Here is an 18,275-nt window from a genome sequence, read left to right as displayed (position 1 = left end):
CAGCACCTGTTCATTGGTATGTACTTTCTCTGCATCTTCTGACTGCCCTGTGAGGTCCAGATATTTATCTTCTGGTATTAGCAACTTAAAGTTTGAAGAAAAATTTGTGACTTATTTGCCAACCTGCTTCTTGGTCCTGAGTAGTCCTTTTCCTCTATCATCAGTCATTATTAGAGATCTTTCCTGCAAGAGGATTGCCATTCTGGAATGAGAGAGCTGAGGAGAAGATTCACTCCAGCTTGAGGTTCACACTGATTTTTCAGAAGTATTTCCTTATAGCTACTCTTCTTCCTGAGACATTAAAAAAAAAAAAAAAAAAAAAGTTAAAAGGCACTCTAGGGCTGGAGTTGTGGCTCAGTGGTAGAGAGCTAGTCTAGCACATATGAGGCACTGATGTTCAATTCTTAGCACCACATTAAAAAAAATAAAGATACCATGGCCATCTACAACTAAAAATATCTTTTAAAAAAAAAAAAAGGTACTCTAAATTTTGTTTAGCTTTTATCCAATAACTCACTCACCTGGTCAATGCACTTTGGATGGAACTTTGAGTCAAAAGTTAAATAAAGAGAGAGTATTTGGGAGTGGCTTTGCAAATTATTAGCTAGACTCCATCAGCTTTTTACAAGTACAAAAATTTCTTGTACTTGTAGACAGACAGAATGCCTTTATTTTATTCATTTTTATATGGTGCTAAGGATCGAACCCTGTGCCTCAACACATGCCAGGCAAGCCCTCGTGCCACTGAGCTACAGCTCCAGCCCCGATCTTTTACTTCTTAGATGTATATGTTAATGAGGCTTGAGACAAAGACCAGGACCCTTCTCCCTGAGTAAGGAGAATCTCATAAAAATGGTAAAGAACATCAGAAAAAAGATTTTAACAGCAAGTTTATTTATTTAAAGTATGCTGTGAGAGCTGGGGATGTAGGACAGTAGTACAGCACTTGCCTATAGCAGACACGAGGCCTTTGGGTTTGCTAGGCCAGCACTGCAAAACAAAGTGTACTACTAATTTAGTCATTTAAGTATTAACAGATGAATAGCACACACCCGGGCAGATTAATTTGCTTGAAGTCCCACAACCATCAACTGGTCTACTGTTGGAAGAGTCATGAATCACATAATTTCCCTCCAATGGCCCCTCCTTTCCTTGTAGGAAACAAGAAGACAGGCATTCCTTTTTCTCAACAGTCCCCATATCCTAAGACCTCAAAACTTGGAAGCCAAACTTAACCCTCCCTAGCAGCTCTCAATCATCAGGTGGTACTTGAAAGGCTGGATAGGACACCGAGTTTGAATACCACATCCACGAACCTAAGAACACCATTGTCCCCAACGGTTCACTAGATGACTGAAGGGGACAGTCGTTCTAGGTCCGGCTGCTGTAGTAAACCGCTTCAGTATTCTGGCTTCTCTAGGATTCTGGAGGTTTTCTCCTCTCTGTGGTTACCCGGCCTTACTCAGCTCTAGCTGAGTAGCGTGGGTTTCGCTGCGCAGTCACATAACCCCAGGGGCCTCTGTAATGCAGCCCCGCCGAGGTTGGGTTTTCCCACTAGAAAATGTAGCAAGAATCCAAAATTGAATGGCGGGAACCACAGGCTACTAGCGATCTCTGATAACTAACCAGGCGGAGATAAAAAACAAATAAGTCTCTGTATTCTGGCTTTGGAGCTATTTTGTTCCCTGCTGTTCTGCTAGCAGTTCACAAGGCAAGAGAGTAAAACCAAAGTGGGTGGCGGCTTTTCTCCCAGGGATAGGAGGATAATGCGAAAGTCTTGGGAAACTTGAAGCATGGTTACACGTCACTTTTGATATGGGCATGGGGCATCTACAGCCAGCACATTCGAAAGAGATCACAGTAATTAAACAGCAAAGTTATAATGGATATAATGTGTTCTTGAGCACCTTCTATTTAACTCATTAAATCTGCACAATTATCCAATTAGGCAGATACTTTTATTATCACCCTTTCATCTCTGAGGTAACTGAGAGGCACAAGAGGTTAAACTGCTTGCCCAAAGCCACTGCTGAAAATCAAATTCTGGCAATATCCCTAGAACTCATGCTCTTGAACTCTGCTTCAGGAACATGTAGGAAAACTGGCTAAAAGAAGGTGTGGAGTCTCTAAACGGCATCACCTCTGCTTCTAAATCAGTCGTTGAAGTAGGCAGAACAAAGGCACTAGATAAAAAAAAAAAAAAAAAAAAAAGTAAGGTATGCATGCCAAGCTTTAAAATAATGAAGATTGAACTTTAATTCAGAAGTTACAAATGTCCTCTACCTAGGAGTCCCCCTTGGGGATACCCAGGGGCAGGCCCTTTGGCCTCAGGAAGATAATTGGCAAGAGCAAACAGACGTTTCCTAGAGATAAGGAACTGCAATGGATGCGTGAAAGTTCTGGGAGCCTTGACTGATGGGCTTCAAAAAGTCTTTTGTAATATGTATGACAAGAGTCAACCAAATCAAAGAAAAACTGCAGGCTCTTAATAACCATCTTACAATGTGAGCTAGGAGATAACCAACTGGGTTTAAAACACTTATCATGGTTTGCTTCATAATAATCAAATTATGTACATAAAATCAAATTATATCTATACAAAGCTATATGATATAATCATACATATACATAAATATAAGACATGCAGAAATACTACATATGTACAAAAAATTACAAGGACTCCTTACCAATTATACCCAGAAACATTTGGAAGGAGAGAGGATCCTACCAAAGATCCTAACAAAAAATCCTAACGAGAAATCCTAACAAAATGACGTTGAAAGGGCTGTGAAAGGGACTTTTTTGTGAGATAGGATGAAAGTTGGGAAGAGATTCAACTAAAGGCTATCAAATGATTTGCCCTAGGATGAACAGGCACTTGTTACTCAAATAAATTATGGTCTTGTGAAGTCAGGAGGGGCACCATTTGAAACTAAGAGAAGCAGATCTTAAGCAAACAAAAGACAATTGTCTTTTATTTCTAAATCCATGAAGTGCTAGAGCTTTCAATATCAAATCATTTTTAAAAACCCTTAAAGATAAACCCACTAACAGATTATTAACACACCTAAATCTTCATGATTTGTCTTAAAGAAGACAACCAAATATCCCTTATTCTGTGAGAAAAATGCAGGAAATGAATTATGGTTCTGAGGAGGCTGATCCAAAACTAAAGTTGATGTTTACAATGCCCAAATTTCATCTAAGATTTGTGTGCAGAGAAAGTCATGACATTATGACCTGAAGTGTTTGTATTCCAGACTTCGGGGTTTCCAAGTATTTTGCAGAATAATGATAGGTGTTGAAAAGTTTCTACAGTCAATTACTCAAGAAACTGAATACCATAGCAGTAGGTGGTCTGTTCAACTGAAAAAAATAGAAGTGCATCATAGAGGTTAAAAGTGTGGGCTCCAGCTGGGTGCAGGCCTGTAATCCCATGATTCAGGAGGCTGAAGCAGGAGGGATCACAAATTCAAGGTCAGCCTCAGCAACTTAGCAAGACCCTGAGCAAATTAGCAAGACCCTGTCTCGAAATTTAATATATAAAGGACTGGGATGTAATTTAGTACTAAAGCACCTCTGTTTTTAATCTCCATTATGGGGGGAGGGATTGTGGGCTCTGGAACAGGGTTGCTTAAATTCAAATCTTGGTCCCATCATTTACTGTATTACCTTGAGCAACTTTAATTCCTTCATATTAATGTTAAAGTAAAGCCATAAGCAGTTCATAGATGTTATGCATTATTGTGAATAAATCCTTTTCTCAATTCCAGAAGATAGCCAATAATGATAGCTTTGTTTTGCCTATAACAACTCTACAAGTCAATAACCTACTGATATTAATAAAAGAGGCAACTTCTAAACTGGGAACAGGAGTGCAGAACTTTCTTGCATCCTAGTATTCTCTACTTGACCTCAACACAGTTGGGACTTCTCTGTTCAGAGTACTGCTCAAACCCATTCTCCTTCATTAGCTTTATCTCATATTTCAAATTCCAGAAACTTCTTCATACAATTATTTTGGGGGGAGCATCTTTCTTCCTTTTTCAATACCACTAATTGCTAGGTCACTGTGTGTCATTCACAGCCCATTTTTAACTTACTTCACTTTTCATTGCTTTGAAAATCTGGCTTTCCTGACATCTCCAGGAGCTTTCCACCTTTAACATCCAATCTTTTGCCTACTTCAAATCAACTGTAAAAGAAAGTCGATTTTATCCTTATTGTAAACCACTGCTTTCATGATTTGTCATTTAAATTTTACACCAGTAATTTCTATCTGGTTGTTGTGGTACATTAACTGCCACTACTTCTACGTTGGACCTGTTTCATTTCACATTCTTTTCTTCTTTCCTGCCTCCTGTTATTGTTGATGATATCATAATCTACATGGATAAGATGCTTCAAAGGTCCTTGATTTCCTTGATCCTGTCATTGTCACATCACATCTATTTTATATCCATAAAGATACATTCTTAGCCAGGCCTGGTGGGGCATACCTGTACTCCCAGTGGCTTGGGAGGCTGAGACAGGAGGATCAAAGCCAGCCTCAGCAAAAGCAAGGTGCTAAGCAACTCAGTGAGACCCTGTCTCTAAATAAAACACAAAATAGGCCTGGGGATATGGCTCAGTGGTCAAGTTCAATCCCCGATAACCACCCACTCCAAAAGTATTCTTGATTATCACAAGGCATTCTCTGCTCACTGCATTACTCAATGTAACACTCCATTTCTACACCTAACATTCCATGTCTTCCATTTGGCTCTCAGAGCCTTCCATGTCTCCATGTTGCCAATTTAGCTCCAAAGAGTAATCAATAATTCCATTATATTATTCCGGATAACTAGTTTGATCCCTTTTGATGCCTATCTGTAAATTCCATGCCCTTTCACCTTTTGGGGGGATAACAATGGTCTAATTCCCTATTCACTCTAAAAAGTTGCTGGCACATGTCCCCTGTAGGAATTTCCTTATGCTAAAAATCGCAGTGACCCTTTAGAGGACTATATTCAGGTTTTCTCACTTCATAGGCAACCATGAAGGTAGTTTTGATTTAAGGCAAAGTTTCCCAAATTTTAGAGTACATCAAGTGACTGTGAAGCTATAAAATGAAGATTTATAACTCCCATTCTAGACCTAGAGAAGTACAATAACTGCAAGCAGGACTCAGATATTTTATTATTTTAAAATATTTTTTAGTTGTAGATGGACACAACACCTTTATTTATTTATTTATTTTTGTGGTGCTGAGGCTCAAACCCAGAGCCTCACACATGCTAGGCAAGTGCTCTACCACTAAGACACAACCCCAGTCACTTATTATTTTTTATAGTATTTATTCTTTTAAGATGAGGTCTTGCTATAATGCCCAGACTGGTGTCCAATTCCTGAGCTTAAGAGATTTTCCTGCCTCAGCCTCCCTAGTACTAGAACTATAAGTATATGTCACCATGCCCACTTAAAACTTAAAAGTCATGAGGTTCCCCCACCTCACCCCCACCCCCAGTTCTAGGGATCAAACCCAGGGCCTAAGTCATGCTAAGCAAGCACTCTACCAGTGACACCCCTAGCCCCAAGCATTTAAAAAAAGCTGCATGAGTGATTCTGATGTTAATCAAAGTTGGGGACTCACTAGCAATAATGGACAGGACTAGCAGTCAGAAAGCTGACTTAAGTTGCTGGTCTTTTGTTTTGTGTGATATTGTAACTATGTCACCATCTCTTTAAGGAAGAGCATCCTCATTTTTAAAGTGGAGAATAACTTGGATTTAAAGAGGTGCTTATGGATTAAATTGAGAAAAGCGCTCTGTGTCAAAGCACAGAGCTAATGGATGAAATTATTGGCATTCCAGCCCTACCATACCAGTCTTTTCCCAAGTTGTTTCCAATTCAATGCCATCAACTTCCCAATTTGAATAAACTCTCTATTAGGTTGGCTAGTCTCATCAATGATGCTTCCAAACCACAGCACACTTACCTCTGCTTTTATCTGTTTTACCTAAATGTTTTCTCCTTTTTGCCTTCCAAATCTGCCCGCTAAGCCCTCATTTTCAATAAAATCTTTCCTGAGTGCCCAAGGCAGAAGTAATCGGTCTTTCAGAATTTAGAGCACTTAATTAATATCTACCAAGTGCCACTCTGACTCTAAACCATGTTGAGCATGAATTCTATGACTCTGCAGTCTTATTTAATTAAATACCTGGGTTTTACATATCCTAAACTGTGTCGTAAACTTTCAGACAAAAGAAATGTTATGCTTCTTGTTCTCCACTGTACCTAATATATAGGGCAGCACACAGTGGGCTCTCATTAACTATCTGAGGTTTTCTTATACCAACAGTGATTTAAGTTTTGCCCCAAATCATTGTACAAAGCTAGTATTTCTCACCAGCCTGCATTTTGTGAGATAGCTTCCCTGCAGTCATCACACAGAAACAGATTTTCCTCCTTTGTGGATAGTCTGATGTTGTGTAAGAGCCGAGTTCTGACTGAATGACTCCCCACACTCTTTACATTTATAGGGACCAGCTCTATTATGGATTCTCTGGTGTTTACTAAGGTCTGACCTCTGTCTGAAGGCTTTGCCACACTCATCACATTGGTAGGGTTTCTCCCCAGTGTGGATTCTCTGATGCTGAATGAGGCTGGTGATTCCTCGGAAGGCATTCCCACACTCATCACACTTGTAGGGCCTCTCTCCAGTGTGAATTCTCTGATGTTCTGTGAGCACTGATCTTTGAGTAAAAGCCTTCCCACACTTATCACATTTATAAGGTCTCTCTCCAGTGTGAATTCGCTGATGCTCTATAAGACTTGTCCTTTGAATGAAGGCTTTTTCACATACATCACACTTGTATGGCTTCTCCCCAGTATGGATTCTCTGATGTTGAATAAGACCACTCTGACTGAAGGATTTTCCACATTCCTTGCACTGATAGCATTTTTCTTTGTGGTGTATCTCCTGATGAGAAACAAGGGATGAGTTATAAACAAAAGCTTTTCCACACTCACTGCACTCATAGGGCTTTGCACCAGTGTGAACTCCTTGATGCTGAATGAGTATGGAACGTCGACTAAAACTTTTATTACACTGAGGACACTGATAAGGTTTGTCTCTCGTGTGACTCTTGAGATGGTGAAAGAGGCCTGCTTTCTGGCTAAAAGCTTTGCCACATTCATTACAGTGGTAGTGCTTTTCTCCAGAGTGAAGTCTCTGATGTTGATTAAGAGCTGACCACCGTCCAAAGGCTCTGCCACACTCATTACACTTGTATGGTTTCTCTCCAGTGTGTATTATTTTGTGTCGAATAAGCACAGTTCTCCCACGGAAAGTTTTTCCACATTCTTCACATTTGTAGGGCCTGTCACCAGTATGAATCCTCTTATGTTCTATGAGGCGTGATTGCTGATTAAAAGTTTTTCCACAGTCATCACATTCATAAGATTTTTCTCCTGGACAGGTTATCTTTTCAGTATGGTCTGAGTTCTCAGTCAGACTCACTCCATTTTCATTACATATAGGTTGTTTATCTTCCCTGGAGCATCCAGAAGGCTCCTCTGGTTCATGAGTTTCTCCACACCAAGCAGAATGGTTTGTATCATTTTCAAATCTGCTAGACACATTCCCACATGGTTCCATTCCTTCAGAAACCTCTTGTTTTGGAGTTAAATTCCTGTACTCATTTTCAGTCTTAACATCTGAAACTATAAAAGGATAATAAATTACATAATTTCCAGTGACAGTAAACAGTAATTTCATTAAACAACATCAAATTATGAATATGAAAAGCAAATGAGAACCTAAAGTTTGTGCATGACTATAAAATGGCATTAGAATACAGAAAGGTGGCTGGGGATATAGATCACTGATGGAGCACACTTGCCTAGCATTCATAAGGCCCTGAGTTCAATTACTAGTACCACACACACACAAAGAACATAGAATGGGCTGAATATACAAAGCACTCCACAAATTGTTATGGAAAAATCAATAATCCATTAGAAAACAAGGCAAAGGAAAAACTGATGGTTTCCAAGAAAGAAAATACAGTGACTCATAAATACAGGAAAAGATGCTCTAGTTCATCATCAAGAAAAAGCAAATTTAATATTGAGATGTAATTTTTCACCTATCAGATTTATCTAATCAGTTTGGTATAATACTGTGCTCACAAAGTGGATAACACATATCCTCAGGAACATAAGTTGATATAAACCTTTCAGGAGGGTAATTTCATAATGTCCATCAAAATTACAATAGTTACAATTTTTTTTTTTTTTTTTGGCGGGAGAGGGGGGTACTAGGGATTGAACTCAGGGGTATTTGACTGCTGAGTCACATATCCCCAGTCCCATTTTGTATTTTATTTAGAGACAGTGTCTCACTGAGTTGCTTAGCACCTTGCTTTTGCTGAGGCTGGCTGAGATCCTCCTGCCTCAGCCTCCCAAGTTGCTGGGATTACAGGTGTGCCAAAGCACTTGGTTACAGTTAAAATTTTTGACATAGTGGTTCCATATAATAGAAATTTATGCTACATATATATACATATTCACTGCAATACTATTTGTTATAGTGAAACACCAGACAAATATATCATCAGTGGGGGACTGGCTAATTTAATTGTGTGTTTTTTCCTTATAATAAAAAAAACTTAAATGCAAGAGTCTACCATCTGAGTAATAAAGAGAGGAAAAATATTTGTTTCAATATGAAAAATATATAATAAAAACTTTCTAGAAGGACACACAAGAAACTAGTAACAGTGACAGCTTATTTCAGAGTTGGGAGAGGAGACTAGATGGCTACGGAAACTGATAGCACTGAATATGTTTTTAAATCTTTGTTTTTAAGCTATGTGAATTTTTACCAACTTAAAAAAATTAAGTGAAAAAGAAAAAATACAGAGAAAGAAGAGATAAAGGTGGTAGAGAATTTTTCATCCATTTACCAACCTTTACCATTTTGTCACATTTGCTTTATTATTCCTTCTTTTAATAAGTACACATTTTTTTCTTGAACCATCTGAGAATTAGTTGTAGACATCATGCAGCAAAGGCATATCTACTAAAGAAGGAAGGATATAGTCCAAGTGGAAGATAGTGGTATTGTTTAGTAGAACAAAGGTTAGAAAGAGCAGAGGAGTCAATATAAAGAAAGAGAACTATCAGAAAGTCTAAGTTAAGTGACTTCAAATAAAATACAGTTAGAATTTAGAAGAGAATTGAATGAGAAACCTGGATGTCTGAGAGTCTATTCATGAGCATCACATACTTGGAGGGATTTTCTGATCAGAAACAATATTAAATACAAAAGAGCCCCAATGTCCTGTTTTAGCCCTGTCTTCTCTTTCCTCTCAAAATGGGTCTTCCTTTATTACCTTGCTCTTCTTGAGCTTCAAGTTCTGGAGAGTCACACTGGGCTTTCATAGACTGGAGGGACATATTGGGTTCTTGTTCTGTTCCTAGAGGTATAACCTCCTGCAAGAATGTTTCTTTATCTTCATGCTGGACTGCAAGCTGAGGAAATGAGATATAGATAGGTGCAGAAAATAAAAGAGCATACTATTCATACTATTCAGTGGCACCTAGTTTACTGAAAACTGAAATAAAATGACCTTCTTCCCAGTTACCAGCCTGCCATAATCATACCCATTCTTCAATGCCAATGTAAATGTCACTTCCTCTTCAGAACCTTCCTTTCCAGGTTAGAAGTAATTTCCCCTATTACTAATTGCTAAAGATTGTTGGTTGTGCCACTTTTACTGCTTTTTCTTGTGCTCAAAGGAGAAGGGAGAAAAAGAAAACAAACAAACAAAGGAGAGAAGAAAGAGGCAGCAGAGAGAAAAAGAACTGAGGAGAAAATGAGACATAAAAGAAAGGGGGAAAAGGGAGTAATGTGGAGAAATGATAAAGAAGAAAGGCAGTGCCATGTACAGCAGTAGGGGCCAGTATTTCCAACTACCTAAAAAGCTGAGGTAGGAAGATCACTTGAGGCCAGACTGGACAACATAGCAAAACCCTTGCAAAAAAAGAAAAAAGAAAAGAAGGAAGGAAAGTGAGAGGAAGAAAAAGGAGGAGAAGAGAAAAGAACGGATAAAAGAAAGAAAAAGGGTAGGAAAGGAAAGAAAATAAAGAAATCTCTTTCATATTAATTATAAAAGCTATTCTCAGTAGTATTTGTCCTTTTGAGATTCCTTTCCTTTTCACTCAAGGAAGATGAACTTATTTTTCATTTATTCAAGATTGCAATTATCTCAAAATCATCTTTCACATCTGTTACACTACTACCACCACTCTAGTGCTGGGGGTTAATCCCCAGGGCCTTGTGCATGCTAGGCAGGCATTCTACCACTGAGTTAAACCCCAGCACTATTCGTTACATGTTTATCTCTACCCTTCATACTTTTCATTCTGTTCTCAGAGAAAAGTATCTTCTGTTTTCAACACTCACATCTCTACTTTTGCCCTTTCTGCTTCCTTCTAACTTCTGTTTCCTCAGCCACTCTGTGGCTCCCATTTCCCTCTTGAATTTAAAAAACAACAACAACAACAACAACAACAACAAAAAGTTTTCCTTAGCATGGTACTGTAAAAAAGCAGGGATTTGGGATCAGTACTCTGTTTCTTAGTTTATTAGCTCTGTGGCCTTGGCCTAGTTACTTACTTTCTCTGAGACTATACACCACCATGTATATAAAGCACTTAGCACAGGATTTTAGCATACCATAGCCCATCAATTTGCTCCCCCATTCCTTTCAGTGCTTAAATTACATGAAAATGAAATCACCTATACTGCTTCTATTTCCCTGTCCCAGTTTCAATTTGTAACTTCTCTTCAGAATAGGAGCAGAATTAGCAGAATGCTATTTCGGATGTACAGAAAAAGATATTTTGATACTTCAAATTTTGAGAAAGGGAAGTGGGGGAAGGCCAATATGGTGAGCTCTGCCTTCTATCCCTGGGTCTCTGGCTAGGTCTTCATAAGCTGCCCCAGGCATGCTTTCAGAGTTTTTTATTTGTTGGCTTGCTTTTTGTAGTACTAAGGATTGAACCCAGAAGTGCTCTACCACTGAGCTACATCCCTATCCCTTTTTCATTTTCTACTTTGAGACAGGGTCTCACTAAGTTGCTGAAGCTGGTTGAACCTATGATCCTACTGTGTCAGTCTTCCAAGTCATTAGGATTACAGTATGCACCAACAGTCCTGGCTCTACCTCATGTCTTTAAAAATCACCCACATTTTGAGAAGTTTCGATTGTATTTCTAGCACAGATCCCCGCACTGAATTTTAACTTGTTATAGTCAATTGCATCCTCAACTTTTCCACTTGAATTTTAATACGAATCTCAAAATTAACATGTCCAAAAACTAACTCCTGATTTGGTTATTTAACTTCAAATCTACTTCTCTTCCCAGCCTTCATGAACTCTGTCCATCTCTGAATCTTCCTTTTCAGATAAACAACAATATCTCTGACATAATCCTTAACTTACTCTTACATTCCAAATGCTATAGTAAAACAAATTCTGTCAAGTTCTATCTTTTAAAATATATCTAGAATCCAATTACATCTTATCACTTCCACTGCTACTATCCTACTCCATATTCACCAATATCTCTTGCCTGGGTTATTGCTGTACCTTTATCCTCCTAAAATGGTTTCTGTAATTCTACCTTTCACCTGTATACCTCCCCAACCCCATCCTCAGTTCCACTGCAGAACTCTCTCAATATAGTAGTCAGTGATTATTTTAAAATTTAAGTCAAATTGTATCTCTCTCTTCTGTTCAAAACCCTCTAATGACATGCCAACTCTGAATAAAATCCAGTCTTTATAATGGTCTACAAGTCACTACATAATATAATTTCCTTGTAACTATTTTTTTCACCTACCCCTTAGCAAGCATATCTCTGCCATGACAAGCATACCTGAAGATTTATCCATGTAGCCAGGTGTGGTGGTGCACGCCTGTTATCCCTGCAACTCAGGAGGCTGAAACAGGAGGATCACAAGTTCAAGGCCAACCTCAGAAACTTAGCAAGACCCTGCCTCAAAATAAAAAAATAAATACTGAGGACTTAGCTCAGTGTTAAAGTATACTGGATCAATCCCCAGTAATCCAAAAAAAAAAAAAAACAACCTATCCATGTACATTCATGTGCTATTTCCTCTGCCTAAATGCTTTAAATATCTGCTGTAAAATGTGCATTTACCTGAAAATCTTTCCTGTGTATTGAAAATAGCACAATCCTCATTTCCCACACTATTCCTTTCCTGTGCTTTATTTTTGTTGTTTTTAAAAGAATTTATCACCACCTAACATTTTGGTTGATTTTTTTGTTTATTATGTTTCCTCTCTGTATACTAGAATTTATGAGAGCAGCAATCTTCTGTGCTTTGTTCACTGCTATATTCCCAATGTCTAAAACAATGCCTACTACAAAAGATATTCAGTAAATACCTGCTAAATGATCCCTTTTAGTCTTTCAACTCTGTTAAGAGTATCTTCATCACATCACTCTTTCAAACTTCAAATTCTTAGTTGCTGAGCTTAAAACAGGCTAAGTAATAAGTTGTCCATTGGTTCTTCCTTCTTTATAAATCTTATATGCCATCATTTTCACTAAATTCTTACATAAGACATGCTTCATCCTTTCTATTCACGCTTTCATGACCTTATTTCAAATTCATCTTTCTGCCACATGTTCCTTTCTTTTCTACTTTGTACTCTAATGCTAAGTTACACTTGTTTTGTTATCTATCTCATACTCTTTAGTTTAAGGTTTCATAACCTTTGCTCTATTGACATGTGGGTCCGATAATTCACTATTGTCTGAGGTTCTCCTGTGTGTTAAGATGCTCCACATCATCCCCTATTGTGTGCCAACCACCTATAAGGCCAGTTACTTTGGAGGCAGAGGCAAGAGGATGGCAAGTTTAAGGACAGCCTCAGGAACTTAGTGGCAAGCTATGACAACCAACAATTTCCCAAAACATTGCCAAATACCCTCCAGAGCATAAAACTACCACTGGTTGAGAACCACAGTCTTATATTACCATTAAAAGAAAACAAAAACCACTCTGAAGGCTGAGGCAGGAGGACTGCAAGTTCAAGGCCAGGCTCAACAACTTAGTGAGCACTTGTCTCAAAATAAAACTTTTAAAAAAGGTCTAGGGGTATAGTAGCTCAGTGGCAGAGCACACCTGGATTAAATCCTCAGCACCACAAAAAATAAAACAAAACAAATAGGTCCTAAATCATCTGATTCTCTTTTACATCTTTTTTTTTTTTTTAATAGTTAATAAAGCTCACTTAGACTCAAGGAGAAAAAGTGCAGAGCCTCTGTCCTACAGAAGAAAATCTTAAATCCAGAGGTTGATTCAAGATCCTTGACTACCTCAACTCTTTTACTCACAATTCTCTTTTCCAACCTAATTGGCCTTTCTACTACCCAAAGAAACATGGATCCCTCACCCTACCCTCTCTCCTAATTTTCCATTCTGCTCCTATATCTCATTTCTCAGGGATGGTGATTTTTATTTCTCTATCTTTTCATCTTATAATAGAGAATCAGGACAGTGACTATATTTATAAAACCATATGACATTTTCTTTATCATTTTATGTTTTGTTTTTTAAATTATTCAATCATATTAACTGTACAAATAAATGGGTTCACTATATTTCCACACATGCATATATTGTGCTTAAACCATACTTCTTATTTATTTTGCACAGAACACCTCTTTCAAGAGGCTGCTTTCTACCTTACTGTCATCGTCTCCTTAACAACTTCTCCCTATACTCTCTAATACTCTCTGTTCTAAAAGTCTTATTTCTAAGTTGAGCAGTATGTTCATCAAACGGAATTTTGTCATTTAATACAGAACACAGAAATACACAAATGCTCTGCAGAAAAGGTATAAATAAGCTAAGACAACATTAACCAATTTTCCATGAAACTCATATTCCTTTCTGATGCATGAAAGTGTCAAGATGCTTTGTAAAACAATGTCAAACTTTACTTTGGCCTAGAGATACACATCTTTTCCTTTTTGTACTGGGAATGAACCCAGAGGTGCATGAGTTACATCCACATGAGTTACATTCCCAGAATTTTTAATTTTTTATTTTGAAACAGTGTCTTGCTAATGCTATCCAGTTTAGCTTGTACTTGCCATCCTCCTGCCTTAGCCTCCCAAGTAGCTGGGCTTACAACCTGAAACCAGCACAATTTATCTTTTCTCAAACAGAAATCACATCTTTTTTCTTACCTGACATCCTGGCTCATCTAGCTCTTTCTCAAAATCTTCCAAAACAGTCACTGCCTCCTCTCCACTCTCTGGATGCTGCTCCTGTACCCAGGCTTGAAGTTCCTCAGGTAGGATGGTCAGGAACTGTTCCAGCACCAGCAACTCTAGGATCTGTTCTTTGGTGTGGGTCTCTGGCCTCAGCCACTGATGGCAAAGCTCTCGGAGTCGGCTTAAAGCTTCCCGCGGTCCAGATGTTTCCTGGTAGCATAACTGCCTGAAGTATTGTCGAAAGACCTCTCTGCTATGAGTGTTGTTCTTTTGAAGGCTCCCATCCTGTTTTGGGGTATATTTATTCTCTTCCTCCTCCTCATCCTCTATCTTTACTTCCAGAAGTTCATCCTGGTCCTTGTGGGCCTGGATATTCCAAGTAGATGACATCATAGCTGTGCAAACACCTATCAGTAAGATCTCTCCTGGAAAGGTTCTTCCTGAGTGGACCTGAAGAATAAGCCATCATTATTCACACAACTTACACCACATGAAAACTGCAAATCCTAAAAATTTAAGAATGATTTATGAAAATCTACTTCTAGGTTAATTTACTTACACTCAGGGAAATAACACGTGATTTGATAGAAAATTCTTAGGAATAAACTAAAATGAAAGACTAAGGGAAATTTGACGAGTTGCTTCAGGACAAGTTGTTTAAGGAAAGGAGTAAGAGGAAACATTTTTGAAAAGGACAATACATGGAATTAAACTAACATTTAGAAAAAGCAGATTTTTTTTTAAACAGGATATCCTTGATTAATTGCTTTATTTATTTATTTAGCTGCTGCAGGGATTGAACCCAGGGTCGCTTTACCACTGAGCTACAAACCGCAGGCCTCCCCCACCACCTTTTCTGAGACAGTGTCTGGTTAAATTACCCAAATAGATCACAGACTTGGGATCCTTCCTCCTGCCTTAGCTTCCAAGTCGCTGGAATTACAGGTATATGCCACCACGCCCGACTTGATTACTTGCTTTTATAGGATTTTTAAGTGTCCGATGTCTGATGGAATCCGTGAAATCATAAAAGCAGCACATTCGCAAGATTTTATTTCTTACCGGACTTACTCTGCACTTCATTCTTCATTTATTAGGTGAAAAGGCTGGAAAGATTTTAAGCTTTCTTAAGAAAGCTCTTTTAAGCTTTCTTCAACCCTCGCTTTCTGTATTCTAAAGAACGGTAAACCCAGAAAAGTGTTCTACACCACGGACCAGCTCTGTGACCCAAGAGTGTCCAGAAATGTCTCTAAGTGCCGAACCCGAGGATATACTGCCCAGGCCTTAATACAAACCCCGAAGGCATGAGATGTACAGCCCGGCTCACCGGAGAGGCCGGGAACAGCTCCTTCACCACCGGCTCAGATCTACGGTCCGAGTGGCAGAGGATGTCAGCCCCGAAGCAGAGGGAGCTTCCCGCGGGGCCGCCTGGGCAGATGAGGTTCGCACCGACCCCCACCAGCTTGGGCCGGGCTTGAGCCGCCCACGCTGCGTAAACGCAATAATCCCCCCGCCCCAAACACACACGCTCGCACACTCCACCCCTCCAGTCACATCGAGGGCACACGTTTGCTCACCCCCGGCCCCAGGAAGCGAGCAGAGGGCTTCTTCCACAGGAGCGAAGAGGTAAGTAGTCCACACGCTCCGAGACCCGGAACCCACCAAGGGCAACCTACAAAAGGCCGCTGCTAGGGACGGCCGGCGGCCCTGCCCGCGCGGGGCGCACTTCCGTGGCAGCTCTAGGAAGGGGCGGGCGGGGCTTTCGACTCAATGGTTTCATCGCATGCGCGCGCGGGAGCTGGGCGGCGGGTTCTCAGGAGCGTGGGGAAAAGTCTTTACCGCACAGTTGTCCCACCTACCCTACCCAGTGCTGATCCTCCCTGCGGAACCGTTCTGATGATGGGCATGTCTTCTCTCATTCTCTCTCAGGTTAACTTGGGTTTCTGCGTACTCAGGCTCCAGGTGCCTCGAGAGATGTTCTGACGTCCTTTTTGACTGAATGCTTCACGGTGGTGAAGGGACTTGTACACAGACTTGGGCCAACTTGCTGGTTTCTGCTGAGTTTTTCAACGTCAGCGAGTCCCTCGAAGTGCCCTTTTATGTGCTGACACATCTGAAAAACAGTTCCATTAAGTAACTATGTCAAAAAAATTACTTGCTATATTAGCACAATATAAAACTAACAATAGCTGGGCGCGGTGGTCACGCCTGTAATCCCCGCGACTCTGAAGACTGAGGCAGGAAGATCTCAAGTTTGAAGTTTGAAGCCTGCCTCAGCAACACGGTGAGACCTGTGTCAAAAAAGGGGTGTGTGGGGGGGATTGTAGCTCATGGTAAAGCATCCCTGGGTACAACCTCCAGTACAAAACAAAAAACAACACAAACCCGGATACATTTATCAGGTACACTAGCAGTGACCTAGAAGTTTGACAACATACTCTGTTTTTAAAGAACGAGGAACTCCCATACATTCCTGATGGAAATGCAAAATGGCACAGACCCTATTCTAGGAAAGTAATACTATATAGCAAATTCACATATATCTACATACCCTTTGTTTCTGCAGTGACACTTCTAGAAATCCATCTCAAAGACACATTTGACCAAAATATGAAGTACGAAAGATTATTTATTGAGGAATTAAAGCTAAAAAAATTGAAACAAACCAATATTCATTATAAGGGGACTAATTGAATAAACTACGATATAGCTACCCAGTAGAATACTAGACAGCTATAAAATAATAAGAAATATCTCAATGTACTGCTATGAAGTGATTGACAATTATTTATAGCATACTACCCGTGCTCAACAAAAAAATCTCCCAAAGATGTCCATATCCTAATCCCCAAAATCTACAGACGTTATTTTGCATGACAAAAAGTGATGTGTTAGCTATCTGTTGCTGTGACAAAATCCTAAAATAATCAAGTTAAAAGGAGGAAAGATTCAATTTAACTCACTATATCAGAGGTTTCATAGTTGCTTGAAACCATTGTTTTGGGGCCTGTGGTAAGGCAGAATATCATGGTGGGAGGTATGTGGTAGAACACAGCCGCTTACCTTATGATGGCCACAAAGCAGAGTGGAGGGGCCAACCCTCAAGGAAAATTGTTGCATTGAGTCCATTCATTAAAAGAATAGAAAGTCATCAAATAAATAACCTAGCATTATTTCTCAAAGCCCGAGAAAAAGAAAAACAAATCAATACCAAAAGTGGTAAAAGACAGTAAATATTTAAAATCAGATTTTAAATAAATTAAATTGAAAGAAAAAAAAATCGAAACAAAAAGTTGGTTCTTTGAAAAATAAAATTGATAAATTCTTAAGCTAACAGAGAAAGAGGCCCTCAAATTACTAAAATCTGTGATGAAAAAGGAAATATCACAATGGACACTACTGAAATACAGACAGTAATTAGAAACTATTTTGAAAATTTATACTCTAATAAAATAGGAAATCTTGAAGACATCAACAAATTTCTAGAGACATATGACCTACCACATTAAATCAGGACGACATGGAAAATTTAAACAGATCAATTTCAAGCAATTGAAATTGCAGATTCTCAGCTGAGTTCTACAAGACCTTCAAAGAAGAACTAACACCAATACTCCTCAAATCATTCCATGAAATAGAAAATACTTCTAAACTCATTCTGTGAGGCTAGTATCACCCTGCTATCAAAACCAGACAAAGACACATCAAGGAAAGAAAACATTGACCAATAGCCCTGATGAACAAATATGCAAAGATTCTTAATAAGATACTGGCAAATTGCATATAAAAATATATTTAAAAGATTGTGCACCACCATCAAGTGGGGTACATCCCAGGAATGCAAGGTTGATTCAACATATTGAAATCAATAAATGTAATTCACCACATCACTAGGCTTAAAGATAAGAATCACATGATTATCTTCAACAGATGCAGAAAAAGCATTTGACAAAACACAGCACCCTTTCATGTTC

At 39.1% G+C, this 18,275-nt stretch overlaps 1 protein-coding gene across 1 annotated transcript; it reads right to left on the bottom strand.

Annotated features, from left to right (window-relative positions):
• Window positions 1–5,511: 5,511 nt before the first annotated feature.
• On the bottom strand, window positions 5,512–16,081 carry ZSCAN12 (zinc finger and SCAN domain containing 12; the record flags this gene model as incomplete). Its single annotated transcript, XM_079147398.1, has 5 exons — window positions 5,512–7,704; window positions 9,378–9,516; window positions 14,275–14,751; window positions 15,629–15,845; window positions 15,978–16,081. The coding sequence occupies 5 exons, from the start codon at window positions 16,079–16,081 to the stop codon at window positions 6,425–6,427; spliced, it is 2,217 nt and encodes a 738-aa protein (XP_079003524.1). The 3' UTR covers window positions 5,512–6,424.
• Between the last annotated feature and the right edge of the window lie 2,194 nt (window positions 16,082–18,275).

Source organism: Sciurus vulgaris, assembly GCF_902686455.1.
Source record: "Sciurus vulgaris genome assembly, chromosome: 7".
NCBI classification, from domain to species: domain Eukaryota; kingdom Metazoa; phylum Chordata; class Mammalia; order Rodentia; family Sciuridae; genus Sciurus; species Sciurus vulgaris.
This window is presented reverse-complemented; position numbering and strand designations above follow the sequence as displayed.